A 17,755-nucleotide genomic window follows, 5' to 3' on the forward strand; every position below is an offset into this window, starting at 1 on the left:
TGGACCTCCTCAGGCTGGTGTTGACCGAATATATCCACTCCTTAGGCTGGTATTTCTTCCTTTCCAGACGGACAGGAGTTTCACATTTTGGCACCTGTGCTCAGAAAAGTTCTCTCTTCTCTTCCTTCTACCTTCTAGGGAAAGCCCTTTTTTAATGGTTCCAAAAATACTAAAATTATGCTTTTCACCCAATTTTTGACTAGAAATCCCGCTGTGAGTGTGAGCATAATACATGTGGAGATAGCTGTGATCAGTGCTGTCCAGGATTCCATCAGAAACCTTGGCGAGCTGGGACTTTTCTGACTAAAACAGAATGTGAAGGTATGATCCCTAGAATTCAACAACGTCTGTTGTTCTTCCTTTTCTGGGACACAGGTAATATAAACATGTGGTGATGTTAGGTAAGTGCATGTTTCCAGTTTATGTACTTTATCCAAGGCAATAGCTGGTAGGCTCTTTTACCCTACGGTTTTACTCAGTTTTGTTTTGTTTAATTTGATAAATATTACTAAATACCTAGACTTTACCACTGTGTGGGAATTATGAGAAATAGATAAAAGCATAATAAAAGCATACTTTTTACAAAAGTATACTTACTGTCATCAGAGTAAATCTTAAGCTTATAGCATTATATGAACACACACACACAGTTGACCTCGAATAATGTGGAGGTTAGGGATGACAACCCCCCATACACAGTCAGAAATCTAGGTATAACTTCTGATTCTCCAGAAACTTAATAGTTACTAATAGTCTGCTGTTGCTCAATAGCTTTACCAATAAGGTCAATTAACATGTATTTTATATATAATATAATGTATAATATACTGTGTTCTTACCATAATACCTAGCTTTTTCATATTTTTGTATTCCTAGGCTACATGGATCATTTGTAAGTTTTTTAAATGGTCAAAAATCCCCCCAAATTTTTCCAATATATTTATTGAGAAAAGTCTATGTATACGTAGATCCACACAGCTCAAAAACCCATATTGTTTAAGGGTCAACTATGTACACACATACACACACTCCACTAGAAATGCAAATAAACAACAAAACCTACACTATATAGAGACTAATTTTCTAATATATTTGTATGTTTGTAAAATGGTTCTGAAACCAGTAAAGCTCCAGATTCTTCTGCCTTCTCCCTTTGTAGCTCGTTCCCTAGTAAACAGCTCTAGCATATCAATCATCTAATGGAGGAAGAAACAGAGGGGAGAGATTACACCTTTCCAACTAGAGCTATATCGTTACCTAAAAGACAAAACAAATACATTCTGATTCATTAGTTATACTTATTAAAGTATTCTTATAAATTATACTTATTAAAGTCTTCCCATTAGCTGGGAAGAATATGAGAGTAAAAGGTAACAGAGAAGGCAAAAAAAATCAAATTTATAGAAAAATATTTATTTTAATAGTAACAATATTTTAAATGTATGGTTTCTCATTAATAATAATATAAGATACTAATATTAGAAATGACACCAATGATAATCATTAGCATAAACTAGGCTGTAGCGATTATGGGATGGTGACAACCAAGAAAAAAAGCCAGTGATGAAAAATAGTAAAACAACTGGCTGTGAAAACACATGTCAACAAACAGTTATTCATACTTGAATGTTAGCACTTTTGAAGACAATTGCCTATGTCCAGTTTTTTCAGAACGGAAATACTCAAGAAGTATAGCAGATGACTTTGTAGCCTAAAATTGTCAACTGGCCCAATGTGGTGATAGTGATGCTAGAGACACCTGCGTTCTGGAGATCTGCTCAGGCCAAGATGAGACCTAAAAACAAAGATTTGTGCTGAGCTATAAATCCAAAATAACCATGATGCCCAATTCAGTTGAATTCAAATATTAATATTTTATTGAGTCCTAGCTACATTTTTTTTTTATTTCATAAGTATATATCACCCCCCCAAACAGGCTTGGTAGACATTTTAACCTAATACCAACTTTGTATATTTATTATAAAGAATTTTATCATGTATCATGTGTCAGATATGGTAGGTTCTTAAAACTATTGAATTATAGCAAACGTTCATCATAAAATCCCCCAACCATAAAATATTTTCTTTTGAATTTTTAAGATTCTGCATATACTAATATACTATCAATGTCTTGAGTCCCTCCATTTTCTGTACTCACCTTTTTTGACCTTTTATAGCAAAGATTTACTTACTTATTTTAGAGAGGGGGAGGGGCAGAGGGAGGGAGAGAATTGCAAGGAGACTTCGTGCTGGGCACTGAGCCTGATTCAGGGCTCCATCTCACAACCTTGAGATCATGACCTGAGCCAAAACCAAGAGATGGCACTTAACCAACTGAGCCACCCAGGTGCTCCCTTTTTTTTTTTTTTTTTTTTTTTTGCCTTTTGATTTGTGTCTGCCTGGTTGTGAAGATGTTTTGTTAGAAATCACCCATGGTTACTGAGTTATATCTGTAGAAATGGGCCACCCCCCCCCACTGTGGTAAAAGGGGCATCCAGAGTCCCAGCTTTTGTTTTCTTTGCATATCCCCTACCCCATTCCTGACCATCCCTCAGGTTCTCCGCAGCTGCTCCCAGTGAAAGCAGACATTCATTCCTAAGAGTGAACTTAAGTTCAATGCCACTCATGTTCTCAGACTTCTTTCAATTGAATTATATGTCTCTCCTTCTGCTGGAATATCAACAATCACAAGTGGGAGTAGCATTTGAGGGCAAGGGTTCTTCCTGTTGCCCCTGACATTCTCCCACACAGTTCTAATTTTGTAAAGTGATCTGCAAAATCCTTTAATACACTCCACTTGTGTATGTGTGTTTACACAAGAAAACAAAAGTTTAGCTTAAATTTGTGAGGAACAGGGATGGGTAAAGCAATACAAAAGCACATCACCACTAATTACTATATATATATTTTTTAAATAGTGGAATTATGAAACAATCATCTTTTCTCATGGAACAGATGGGAGGTGGTATTTCCAAATTAAAAAAAAAAAAGTTTTTCTTTTTTGTCCACAATTAGACACAAGAACCCAAACCATAGAACCTTGCATAAATATCATGCTTTTGGCAATGTATGCATTCCTAAAAGCTTATATGAAAATTTTCTTTTCCAAGTTGAATTGTGTTCCAATCACCTTAAGATGTAGAAAACCCCTTCTGTAAAAAAACAAATCCTTCCATGAAATGAATAATTACCTACTAATTCATTTGAGTTTAATTTGGATTTTCATCAATCTGGCTTACTTAAGGCAGGATATATCTCTAAAAAGCAAAGAATATTTCTTCCCTTGCTAAGCCTATACTAAAGACCATTTCTATCAGGTGTCTTAATTATTCTATGAAATAGCAAACTGCTGATGGCAGAGTGAATAATTGCTCCTTGTGACTGGGAACCATCCATGTCCTCTGAGGCTATACATAGGGAACTTTGCAGGTGCAGTGCCTTTAAAAGAGCCAGGGGAGCTGTAGGCAGAGGGCCCTGGCATGGAATGTGAAAAGCAGGGCTCCCCAAGCATCCGTGTTTTACCTACTTAGCTCATGGTTATAAATACTAAATCTAAATAATGTGTGAATCATTTTGCATTCCTCTATATTTCCCTTTACTTACACTGGAAGCAGAAATCTTGTCTGTTTCTTGCAATATATTTTTACAACAGGATTTGTAAGAATTCTTGTTATTGTCCTAAAGGTATAAAACCATTTATAATACCTAGAGATTTATATTTATGACTATAGGTTCCCTAGACTAAAGTTTGAAAACTTTCCATCAGTATAGCAAGAATCCTATATTCTAAACCAAAGTCAATAGACCAGGGAAAGTATTTGCTACAAACAAGACAAGGAGATAGTATTCTTACTATATTAAGATGTCTTCTATAGCAATAAGAAAGAATTTAAAAAAAGAGAGAGAGAATTCAATAAACCAGTTAAAAATGAGCAAAGATTTAGGGGTGCCTGGGTAGCTCAGTGGGTTAAAGCCTCTGCCTTGGGCTCGGGTCATGATCTCAGGGTCCTGGGATCGAGCCCTGCATCGGGCTCTCTCCTCAGCCGGGAGTCTGCTTCCCCCTCTCTCTCTGCCTGCCTCTCTGTGTACTTGTGATCTCTCTCTCTCTCTCTTTGTCAAATAAATAAATAAATAAAATCTTAAAAAAAAATGAGCAAAGCTTCAAACGGGAAAAGAAAAGACTTAAAACTATCTAAAGAGATTCTCATACTCATAATAAAAGAAGTACCAATTAAAATAATGAAAATACTCTTTTCAATTTGGCAAAACTTATCATTCATTCACTTAACAAATACCTGAATGCTTACTATGTCCAGGAACAAATAAAGAGGGTTGATAATATATAGTGTTGGTGAGGCTGTGGTTGAATTTTTATCATATCTGTTGGAGGGAAAGTAATCTGACATCACATTTTTGGAGGGAAATTTTTCAAGTTAATTGAAGTTGAAATTCGACTTGAAATTACACTTGTAGGAATTTAGCCTAGAGATGTGGTTGTATACCAGCGGGACTATTTCCTGTGTCCCAGCCATTCCACTGGGTGTTTTGCACTCTCACAACATCCAAAAAAGGGAAGCATAAACATGTCACCAAGTGGGGCACCTGGGTGGCTCAGTGGGTTAAGTGTCTGCCTTTGGCTCAGGTCATGATCCCAGAGTCTGGGATTGAGCCACATGTTGGGCACTCTGCACGTTGGGCTCTCTACTCAGGGGAGAGCATACTTCTCCCACTCCCTTTGCCTGCCACTCCCCCTGCTTGTGCTCTCTCTCTTTCTCTGTCAAATAAATAAATAAATCTAAAAAAAAAAAAAAAAAAGACACCAGTATTTAAATTTTCTTCTCAGAGTCACTCATCTGGTAAATGGGAATCAGTGTGACATTAGAACCCCCAATCCTCCCCGACCTCCTTCGGCTCCTATTACCTACTCAGTGTTACTTATAAAAGAGAAATCTGGAAATAATATAATTACTCATTAATAGGGTATTAAACACCCCATTCAAGAAGTACCCTGTGTAGCCATAGAGGAAACATGCTAATAGAGAAAGAGCTATACTTTTTACTGTTAGTAAAATTTGGGAATAGTTCAGAACAGTTTACAAATGTTTCCCTTTGTGGGGTGGGGGAGACTAAGCTCTGTGCCCCACACATAAATCTGTATACACATATGCACCCCTCCACACATATGTGGAAGTCATGTAAGAACACCTGAGAAACTCAACATCTGTGGAAGGAGATTCTGCATATCTTTTTCCCTAGTACCCATCCTAAAATAAATTTTACCCATTTATTTTAAAGCCTTACCCAATTTTTTCTGGGGGAATAATTTTTTCACATCTCTGAACACCTATAATAAGACATGAAACACAGAAGGAGGAAGAAGAGAAGGGGATTGGAAAACAAGGAGGATCAAGGGGGAAGGGTGTTGGAAAAATCAATTAAGAACTTATTTACAAGGCATTATGCTAATGATTCTACAGGCATTTTCTCACTTAATGCTTTTAAATATTCCAATCTGGTAATTACTATTGACCCCTCCATGTTTCCGGAAACGGAGCCTTAGTGAAATTAAGAAGTTCCCTACATCACATGACTAAGTACTGGATAGTCACGACTGGTGCAACACAGTCTGATCTCAGGCACTAAGCAAACCGGCTCTCATTTTGCCCTGGTTCCTTGGCACTTATGATAGAGTTCATCTCTCTTATCAGATAGAACTTGAAGGAATTTGTCAGTGTTAGCCCTGTAGACTCAGGAGCCTGAATTCAGAGTGAGGTTGGCAAGACTGATTTGGTTACTTTCTATAATTACTTCACTTCTGTCTCCGTCCCTGGTAGATGAAAAGAGGTTAATATGAGCCCCTAACTGATAAAGCTATTTTGAGAATGAAAATCTATGGCAATAGATATAAAACACTTAAAACAGAATGTAGAATATAAAAAAAAATCCCAAGTTTTAGTTATTATCAGAAGTGCAAAAAAGCAAATGTGTCATAAGTGTCCTTTTTTACCCATCGGATCTAACACTGAGATTCACATATAATAATTACCCATTGCAGATTACCTGGATTTTAGTCATTCAGTGACATAGTTCAATAATTTCTTATTTGTTGTAATAGGAAATTACGGGTTGAACCATGAGGAATTTCAGTTTTATAAGATAAAATCAGTCAAATATTGGTAATTTCATCTGATTCCGCTTAATTTATAGGTTTTAATTATTTCAAGTTCTATTAAAAAGTATGAATTTATTAATACATTCAATAAACCCAAATACCTTCTGGATACTTTTGTAATGTATATATATATATATATACACTAATGCAACATAATTTCTCATAGAATATAAAAAATATTATATAACAGAAAATGATTTTTAAGTAAATCTGAAACCTGAAATTAATGTTTATGAATTTATTTTTTCCTAATGCAGCATGCAATTGTCATGGGAAAGCTGAAGAATGCTACTATGATGAAAATGTTGCGAGAAGAAATCTGAGTTTAAATATACATGGAAAGTACATTGGAGGGGGTGTGTGTATTAACTGCACTCAAAACACTGCTGGTATAAACTGTGAGACATGCATTGATGGTTTCTTCAGACCCAAAGGGGTAAAGTATACTTTTTCTTTCACAAAGTGTTATTTTTGGCCTTTTCATACAGAAATGTATTATACAGAAAAATAATTTTGAAAGCTTCTCTAAACAGTTTGACTGCAAATCTGAGAGGTGACTAGGAATGTTTCAGAATGGAAACTGGATAAATCTTTGAGGATGTGGTATAAAACATTTCCATCTCTCTAGAAAGTTCTGTTGTGCCCCATTCCTGTCAATCCTCACCCCTTGGCAAACTGATTTTTAGAACGTTAAATTAGTTTTGCCTCTTAGTGAATTTCATGAAAATGAAATCATAAAATGAATACAATTTTGTTTTCCTTCTTTCACTCAGTATAACATTTAAAGAGTTATCCATAGTGGATCCATCTGTAGTTCTTTTTTTTTTTTTTTTTAAAGATTTTATTTATTTATTTGTCAGAGAGAGAGAGGGAGAGAGAGCAAGCACAGGCAGACAGAATGGCAAGCAGAGGCAGAGGGAGAAGCAGGCTCCCTGATGAGCAAGGAGCCCAATGTGGGACTCAATCCCAGGATGCTGGGATCATGACCTGAGCCGAAGGCAGCTGCTTAACCAACTGAGCCACCCAGGCGTCCCTGTAGTTCTTTTTTTTTTAAAAAATAGTACTGAATATATTATTCATTTGCGTGAACGTACTGCAATTTTTAATCTATTCTGTTGGTAGGTATTTGTGTCATTTTCAGTTTCTGGCTAGCTCCGATAAAACACTGCTTATATTAAATAAAACAGGACCACAGAAAGACATATTTTATGTAAGCGTGTTTTTTATGGTCAAGTTTTATTTACCTTGCTTGCCTAAGTATCTAGGGATAGAATACTTGTTTTATAGGATATTAATATATCCTTATATGACTTTATAAGAAACTGCCAACATTTTGCCAAATTAGTAAAAGTATTTTACCTATTCACCAAAAATGTGTGAGTTCCAGTTCTTCCATATAATTTCTAATATTTGGTATTGGACTGTCTTTTTTATTAGCAATTCTAGTGGGTATTGCATGTGTGGCAAGTGGGTATTTGGCAATCATTAATTCATTCCCATTAATGCTTGGTGCTACCACAGATCTTCTATTATAATCTTACAGCTGATCCCATTTTGCATGTAATTTCCTATTAAGTGCTTATTGTCTATTCCTATATCTTGTCTTATGAACTTTCCCTTCAGGCCAAAGTATTTTTTTTAATTCCAGAAACATTATAATTTTAGCTTTCAGATCTATGTCCCATCTCAAGTAGATCTTTGGATGTGGTACGAAACAGTGATTGAGATCTACATGGTTAATGTTGTTCCAGAACCATTTTTTAAGTTCTTCGTTTTCCTCTTTCTTCCTTTCTCGCTCTTTCTTTTCCTCCTTCCTTCCTTCCTTCCCTCTCTCTCTCTCCTCTCTCTCTCTCCATTTCTTTCTTTCTCTCTTTTTTTCTTCTTTCTTTCTTTCTGAGACAGAACAAGCAGGGGAAGAAGCAGGCTTTCATTGGGCTAAGAGACCACTGCAGGACTCTATTCCAGGGTCCTGGGATCATGATCTGAGTTGAAGGCAGACATTTAACCCACTGAGCCACCCAGGCATCCCCCCGCCTTTTTTTTTTTTTTTTAAAGATTTTATTTACTTAGTCATTTATTTATTTAAGATTTTATTTTTATTTATTTGTTTATTTTAAAATATTTTATATTCTTTTTCTCCTTTAAATTGCTTTGAGGCAGGGCACCTGTGCTCGCTTGCTCTCTCAAGTAAAATCTTGAGAAATAAATAAATAGTTTTGAGGCATTTGTTGCAAATCATGTGGTTTGATCATGTGGGTCAGTTTCTGGAACCCTAGATCTGTCCCATTGATTTGTTTGTCCATCCTTGTATTAATAGCATGGTATCTTGACTGGTTTACCTTGAGTAAGTCTTGAATTCAGAAACATAAATACACTAACTTTAGTCTTCCTTTTGAAGATTGTTTTAGGTCACAATTTCTCTTTATATTCCTGTACAAATCAATGACGGAAATATTAGTTGAGACTCTTGTATAGAACCTAAATTCAAGTATGGAGAGAACTAACACTAATATTGAGTCTTGTAATCAATGAACATAGTATGTCTCTCCTATTATTTATATGTCCTTTAAATATTCATAGAGTGTTTTTAGTATAGAGATCTTGCATGTCTTTTGTTAGTTCTCAGTGTATTTATTATAAAAAATAATTTTAAAATTGTTTAATGTTACTATATCAAGATTTTCAAATATTGATGTTATATCCCATACCTAAGTTCCTTTATTTGTCCTAGTGGCTTTAAGCTAGATTATTTAGAGGCTTGCTTTACACTGTGTTAGGACAGATTAACAGTAAACTCAAGGTGGTTGTCTAATCTTGGCTAACTTGGTAGACAACTCCAATCTCTGTTTACTTTATGGTATACAGACTGGAAAACTCTACTTCATCATTGAGCTTTCCAGCTGTTACTTTTCGCTGGATTCTTTGGAGTCTACTGAACAGATGTAAGATTAAGGGATCAGTTAAGCATTTGAAGGGTGTTGATATGCAGATTCTGGTGCTCCCCATCTCTGAACATAGATCTCAACTAGTTTATTTTTTTTTTTCAAACTCAAATTTGTCTAGGTTCTGCCTGCTTTTGATTAATATTCCAGGCCCTTAAATATTTTACTTTCATATTTTATCCAGAATTACTAATTGTTATCTGAGAGTAAATTAGACCATACAAGACACTGCCATGATCAAACCTGGAGACTTCATATTTTTATTACAAGAAATTAAGTGAATTGGAGCCTAGATTATGGTGTTTTAATACTTATAAAAATAATTAAGCTACACTATATGTTAAAAATTCAAATCACTCAAGTGCCAAATATTTGGGTAGAAGTCCACTTCATTTATTTTTTAAGTTTTATTTATTTATTTGAGAGAAAGATAGAGCTCCTGAGCAGGAGGAGCAGAGGGAATGTGAGAGAAGCAGACTCCCCACTGAGCATGGAGCCAACACAAGACTGATGAGATCATGACCTGACCTGAAATCAAAGGTTGGACATTGAACAGACTGTGCCTCCCAAGAGCCTCAAAAGTCCATTTCATTTTTAAAGATAAAAAAAGAAAAATTTTTTGCATTGAGGTTTTCAGATAAATAACATCTCTATAATATTTTTAAAGTTATTGTTCTGAAATTTGATTTAAGATTTACTTACTAAATCCATATACTTAATAGTTAAATCAAATATACATAATGCATTGTTTATTTTGAGTAATCTAAATTATTTTAATTGTTATTTTAATAAATATTTAATAAAATTATTTTAATAAATTTAAAAATCATGTGCAAAGTTGATATATTTATAGGATCTCATGTTAGAAAGTTTCCTGGTCAGCAATCTGGCAAGTTTCCCCAATTACCACAAAGAGAGATAATGAATTAGGGGACTTTGATTTACCCAAGCTTATCATTGGAATCATAAATCATATTTATTACAGCCAAGATCTCATTTAAAAGAATTTTTTTTCTTTAAGCCACATAGGGTTTTTTTTTTTTCATTTTTTGTTTTCATGTCTTAGTGTTTTGTTTTATTTTTTTCTAGTGGGAGAGTCCTTCTGCCATCCCTACTCTGAAACTGTTACTCATACTTCAAGCTTCAGTCTAAATGTCACTTATTTGAAACATTGTTGACTTCATTGTGTTGTGTTATTGTGCCCTAATGCTCTGTTTGTATGTCTGTTTTATCACTTGGCATATTCTACTTAATCGTGTCTTCCAAGCTTGTTATTCCTGTACGCTTGTTTAAAGCAGACACCAGGCATTACCTATCTGTGCTTTGTGCAGTTCTTACTTCATAATGGGGAATGAATAAATGTATCTTTAAAATGTTGATTTTAAAACTGATCTGTGAATTTAGTTGATTGATATTCTATCAGAAATGTAAATAACCCTAGTTATAACACTTTGATTTATATTAGTAAACAAGTTTCCATTTCTAAATTAAGCATAGATATACACATATGTCTGGCTACGTTTTATGGGGAAAGTGTATATATTTATGTGAATAGATTTATTTGTATGTAGAGAGAGACAGAGAGAGAGCATGTGCACAGTATTTAGGTATACCCTAGGCAAATGCTTTTTTTTTTTTCTTCTTATCCTATTGCATCTAGAAACCAAGTGTTGTAATTACAGCATATTTTCACAGTCTAGATTTGTTTAATTAAAATATTTTAACATTAAAATTAGTTATATTGAGTAATAAATCTGAGGAATCTTATCAGAACCTTTATTTGTTCTTCCTTTTAATCTTAGCTTAAGAATGTTACTATAGTTTTTACTGATATCCTCATATCACAAGGAAGTAGAGAAATTAAATGAGGCCATGTAGTCAGCACCCACACTGAGATGCGAGCTCACATTTTCCTAATTGTGGAGACGCTACATTGTGTGCCCTTGGCTGATGCTCCCTCTCTAGAAAGCCAAATGGTTAATTTGCCTACTTAATATTATCTTTTTTTTCAGCACCAAATATAAATTTCTATTTAGTCAGTCACATCATAATCAACATGAACAAACTTCCTAAAAAGTAAATTTGGGGAAATTACTAATTTTGAACTATGGTTTAAGAAAAGAAAAACATAGAGAAAAAACAATCAGAAGGATTTTATTAAGGAATATATATATTAGAGACTATCAAGTATTTTTTTTTTGTTTATTATAATGATACCATGATTATACAAAAAGGTTGCATCCTGAAATGTCTAAGGATTAAAGTACTCTATCTGCAGTTTTCTTTAAACTTCAGCAAAGAATGAAAAATCATGGAACTCATATGGCCGAATCTTGATAATTCCTCATTATAGGTAGCAAATAAATACAAGTGTATTTTACTACCTATTTTAGGTTTGTGGCTCTATTTAGAAGAAAGGATTTTAGAAATTGCAAATATATATTGAAGATAATTCCTATACTGTTTTCTCCATATAATTTATTATTATATATTATTAAATTTATTTTGTCCTTAAAAGTTTGCTAAATTAAAAAATACTTATGTTTTTATTACATTTGACTAAGAGCCCTTTAATATTCTTGTTAGGTGTCTCCAAATTATCCAAGACCATGCCAGCCATGCCATTGTGATCCAATTGGTTCCTTAAATGAAGTCTGTGTGAAGGATGAAAAACACGCTCGACGAGGTAAGAGCAAGAACAAAGAACTGTTGTTCTGATAAAAGGACAATAAAAAGCCAGATATGATTATTTTTAGGGTAATATTTTATAATAAATTTTACTTAATAATTTTATTCTCGTATCTATCAATGTTCCCTCCAGGAAGCAGTTTTTTATTCATCTCAATAATTATTTTCCTGTAAATTAATTACAACTAATTAATTATGCTTTAAAAGCAAAAAGAGTTGAATAATTTATTTTGCATTATAAGCATATGTGTGTATATTCATATATACATATTTATATAGCTATGCCTGTCTATCTTCTGGTTAATCAGAAATCTGTGATGTATGTAATTTTTTAGTGTCTTGTTCTTTATTGAATTGCTTATTGTAGTTTCTGTGGTTTCTAGTGTGAAAAGACAGCATTCACTGAGGGATGTGTGTGTTGCAGGGGGAGGAGAGAACAGACTTCATACACTGAGATGTAGTACAGAAAGCAAAATGTGTACATAAAGGACTAAAAATAGGTAGTTGTCATAAGTTAATGAAGGGAAAGAAGCTGATAGAAATTTAAGCCAAATACTTTCTTTGAGGATTGAACTCATGATGAAGTCCAAACATTGAAGAATCAAATGCCAAAATAACTCCTTGATAAAAAATGTCAAGGAGCTATGTCCAGAAGAGTTGCTTGCCAAAGTTAAGTAGAACATTAGGACATATCTGAAACAGTTTTTTTATATCGCTAAGAGTGGATTCTTCTCTTGGGAAAAACTAAAATAAATCATGGTTACAATATAGCGTTTTTCCTCCAATGGCTTTCAAGTTAAAACACTGGCAATATTTCTTTGGCATGGTGTAGCTTACCTGCTTTCTTTATAAAATGATAAGATTATCAACCTAAGCCCTACAGTCTTAAATCTTAAAAGATTAAAACCCTGATTATTTTAAATCTCAAATGGTGAATTATTGAGGTCGTTTTTCATTTTATAGCTCCTTATCTTTTTGTAGTAACAACTAAATCATGTTATTTTCAGTAATGTCTTTTAACTTTTTTCTGTACTTATTTTTTTTACTTTTTTTACTTTGTAAAGAAGTATATTATTTTTGAAAAACTGATAAAATATTGAAAGGTAGAAAAATAAGCATACAATGCAGTGGTAATTCATTATAAATACTCTTATTAACATGTTTATGCTAACTTCAAGTGAGTTTTTCCCCAAACTATTGAGTGTTTTTCTGAAATCTGGTTTTAGCACCATTTAACATCATTATGTGGACATACCATAATTTATTTACCCACTCAACTTTATATAGCCATTGAGATTGTTTCTAATTTTGTTTATTGTAACCAATGTTTTAGTGAGGTTATTTGTGTATAAATATTTTTCAATTATTTTAAAAACCATACATAGTAAAAACAAATTTTAATAATAGGGAAGAGAATAAAATAAATAGCAATAGTATCCTCTTCAATTTGTTCATCCCCCAATCTCATTTTCAAATTTAACCACATTGAGCCATTTCTTCTATTAAGTTCTGGAAAAACACATCTTCCAGACAATATCTAAATAATATTCTTAGTACTTTAATCACCATTAAGTATTGCCCACTGACTCTCCATCTTAAAAAGAATTGTTTCATTCATTCATTCATTCATTCATTCATTCCTTTTCTCCACTATTTAGTCATTTTTCTTAAGTATGGTATATTTATCATGTTAAATAAAAAGTTTAAGTTATGATTTTATGATCCACTAAATTTAGACTCCTCTTTTGAGGTCCTACCATGTGTAAGTCCCTATACTCTCCACTGGTCTTCCAACTCACTTGACAATGTCTGCCAATTGCATCTTTATCTTTTAAAAAATCATAGTTATATTTAATTTGAGACCTAATTCTTCTAATTTTAAAATTGAAATGTAAGAATCAAAATTTATAATTAGATATATATTACTCAATATACCTGGGTTACCAAATTAGACACATTTCCCATGATACATTTTTATCTTCATGTTTATCTTGATGATTTCTTAGGAAAGAGTCTGTCTAAGTTACAGTGAAATGCTTTGGACTTCTTAGTATGAGTAATCAGATAGTGGGAAACGGTATTTTATGACATTAACTTGATTACTAAAAAACTGATTACTTTAGTATAAGGTGATTTTCCCCCCAAAGATTTGTAAGAGTGCTTTAAATATGAAAAACAACTGTATGTTAAATTTGTTATAAACATTCCAGATTTTGTGTCTCACTATTGTTAATATTATTTTATAAATGAAACTTTAAAATGTTTTATATAATCACCTATTATAACTTAAAGAACTTTAGCTATAAGACATTATGCCAAGATTATTATGTTTTAATATTTTAATTGAATTTTTGATATGCCTTTAGAATTCTAAAACTCTCATCTATCCCAAGATCAGACAAATGTATTCATTTTCTTAATTCTTATTATTTCACTTTTTTATACTTAGTTCCTTAATCAGTATGGAATTTATTTGGTGTATTTTATAAAGAAAGTTTCTAGCTATATTTTGTTTTTCCAGTAGTCTCTTTTAAATCAATCTATATTTAATATAATTTTTTTCATTAAACATATTAAGTATATTTATTTTATATTCTGTATCTTTTAGCAGTGTTCTCTGTTACCTAGATAAGCCTAACCCTGGGGGCTGATTTTTCTGCTAATTTATTCATTGGGGCCCTATTTTCTTGTGTGTTTGATGATTTTGTGTGTGTGTTTGTGAGTACACACACATGCACATACTTGTGCATGTTTGTGTAAAGGTTCTAGTTTTTCCTTTCAGGATCCTTGAGTTTGTATAATCTCTGATAACGATCTTCTAACTTGAGTAGTACCTACAACTTTTCTTTTGGTCCATAAAGCCGTGCTCAGTTAATCTGTCAGTCAGCTCCAGGAAAGGATACTGGTTAAGAGATAGTTTATTTCTTTAGAATCTCCTCTCTCTCTCTCTCTCTTTTAAATTTTGTAGTTTCTGATTTTCAAGGAGTTTCCTTATTTTCAATCAGTACAGCCATTCTGTCTGTCTGTCTATCTCTCTTTCTGTCTGTAACTTTATCCTGTGTTGTCAAATGTTCTGAACAAGAGGGGATGTTTGGGCATCTAGTTCACAATATTACATTATTACAACATATAGGATTTTTACAAATGTTAAGGTAGACATGGTCATTATATGGAATACATCTACACTCAGTCTTAATGGGGATTTTAACATGAGAAGTAAATGTTAATTTCTTGGAATGCTTTTCAGCCTTTATTGAAATTACTAGATTTCTTTTTCATTTGAATTATGAATATAATATGTTAAAATATATTATTAATATGAAACAATATTTAACAGAATAAAACCTTCTTGGTCCTTATGGAAAATCCTCTTAATGTACTTTAGGATTCAGTTTGGTATTTATTTTATTTAGGATTTGTTCATCTGAATTCATATGTAAATTGGTTTTGTCTATAACATCTGCTAGCTGTGCTATCTTGGCAAACAAATTAATTTCTCTGTGCCTTAGTTTTCTGATCTGTAAAATGGGAAACATTATAGTACTTATCTCATTTTGAGGTTTTGAGTATTAACTAAATTAACCAATGTATCGTATATAGTGCTAAGCATAATACCTTGAATAAAGTGAATGTCATTTCATTATAAGCTGTTATTAGGTTTATTTAGGGCTACCTTAGTTAGATTTTGATACTAAGTTTTACTAGCTTCATAAACTAAATTACATAGCCCTTCATGTTTTAGATACTCTGTTACAGTTTCAAACTTTGGAAACACTGTAAAAACTAACTGCTACTAAAATATTTTATGATAATCTTTGACCATTTGTCCTCTTTTCATATCTATGATTATTTTTAAGTTCTCTTTTACCTTATTTTCTTTGTTTATTTTTCAAATCTTCCTTCTTTCCTGTGGTATTCATTTGTTTTTTCTCTTTTTTTCTTATAATTACATGAATTAAATTTTAATTTATTCACATTTTTTAATGTATTTAACCTTTGGTTACTGTTTTTTTCTATATCTCATAAACATTAAGTTCTTTTCTCACTGCTGTTATATATATATATATACTTAGAAAACTATTTAATCACAATTGAAGTCTTTATTTCTCTTTCACTCAAGAGTTAAAAGGGGAAATATTCATTTTTAGAGTGGTAGAATTTTGTATAAGACTTTATTATCATGGTTGATATTGATATTTCATATTACCTCAATCCTAATTTATAATGACTTTTATTACAAATACAGAAATAGTAATTTATGTTAAGAAAAGTAGACATAGATTACTTCTGCTTTGAGAAATTGAGCATTGTTGTAGATGAATGAACTACAATAAGTATATATATACAGTATAATGTGTAATTCAACAATAGTAGATGATTCATGTTTTTCTATGTCTTTTTTTTCTAATTCATCTATAAATATTAGAAAGGAGTAGGTTAATATCATTCTCAGCCACTGATTTTTGGCCACTTTCTCTTTGAGCCCTCAAATCTTTTGTTGTCTATCTATATATTTTTGTACTTAAAATTAGTGTTCTTATGGAGTGTGAATATAATATCTTAAGTCATGTTTTTTATTTTATTGTCATCATTGTAAAATGAGGGCTTGTCCAAATGAATCTATTTTTTTTAAGATTTTATTTATTTGAGAGAAAGAGCACTAGCACAGGGTTGAAGGGGAGAGGGGCAGAGGGAGAAGAAGAAGCAGACACCCCACTTAGCAGGGATCCTGCCCTGGGGCTCAATACCATGTCCCTGGGATCATGACCCCAGTCAAAGGAAGACAGTTAACCTACTGAGCCACCCAGGAGCCCCTTAGTGAATCTGTTTTCATTGGATTCTACTTTGCTCATTACTAATATTACAACTCTATATGCTCTCCTAATGTAGATTTACAGTCCTTTCTTTTAAAACTTTCTTACCGTTTTGCATATCTCTTCTAAACATTATACACACATAGTTTTTTTGTTTTTTATTTAAATTATTTTTATTAACATATAATGTATTATTTGCCCCAGGGATATAGGTCTGTGAATCATCAGGCTTACACATTTCACAGCCCTCACCATATTACACACCATTCCCAATGTCCATAACCTAACTACCCTCTCCCTATCCCTCCACCCCCAGCAACCCTCAGTTTACTTTGTGAGATTAAGAGTCTCTTATGGTTTGTCTCCCTCCTGATCCTATCTTATTTCATTTTTTTCCTTCCCTACTCCCCATCAACCCCGCCCTGCTTCTCAAATTCCTCATGTCAGAGAGATCATATGATAATTGTTTTTCTCTGATTGACTTATTTCGCTCAGCATAATACCCTCTACTTCCATCCATGTCATTGCAAATGACAAGATTTCATTTCATTTGATGGCTGCATAGTATTCCATTGTATATATATACCACATCTTCTTTATCCATTCATCTGTTGATGGACATCTAGGTTCTTTCCATAGTTTGACATCAAGGTTCTTTCCATAGTTTCCATAGTTGTGGACATTGCTGCTATGAACAATTGGGTGCATGTGCCCTTCAGAGCACTACATTTGTATCTTTAGGGTAAATACCCAGTAGTGCAAAGGCTGTGTTGTAGGGTATCTCTATCTTCAAATTTTGAGGAAATTCCATGCTGTTTTCGAGAGTGGCTGCACCAACTTGCATCCCCACCAACAGCGTAGAAGGGTTCCTCTTTCTCCCCATCCTCTCCAACATCTGTCATTTCCTGACTTGTTAAAATTTTAGCCATTCTGATTGGTGTGAAGTGGAATCTCATTGTGGTTTTGATTTGTATTTTTCTGATGCCGAGTGATGTGGAGCACTTTTTCATATGTCTGTTAACCCTCTGGATGTCTTCTTTGCAGAAACGTCTGTTCATGTCCTTTGCCCATTTCTTGATTGGATTATTTGTTCTTTGGGTGTTGAGTTTGATAAGTTCTTTCTAGATTTTGAATACTCA

The 17,755-nt window shown here is 33.1% G+C and overlaps 1 protein-coding gene across 1 annotated transcript in view; it reads left to right on the forward strand.

The window, feature by feature from the left end:
- LAMA2 (laminin subunit alpha 2) overlaps nt 1-17,755 on the forward strand; it is a 672,905-nt gene that overhangs the window by 270,560 nt on the left and 384,590 nt on the right. Inside the window, 3 exon segments of the mRNA XM_047732179.1 lie at nt 204-321; nt 6,430-6,608; nt 11,701-11,800. Coding sequence (XP_047588135.1) covers nt 204-321; nt 6,430-6,608; nt 11,701-11,800 — 397 coding nt within the window.

This window comes from Lutra lutra, chromosome 6, assembly GCF_902655055.1.
Source record: "Lutra lutra chromosome 6, mLutLut1.2, whole genome shotgun sequence".
In the NCBI taxonomy this organism is placed as follows: Eukaryota; Metazoa; Chordata; class Mammalia; order Carnivora; family Mustelidae; genus Lutra; species Lutra lutra.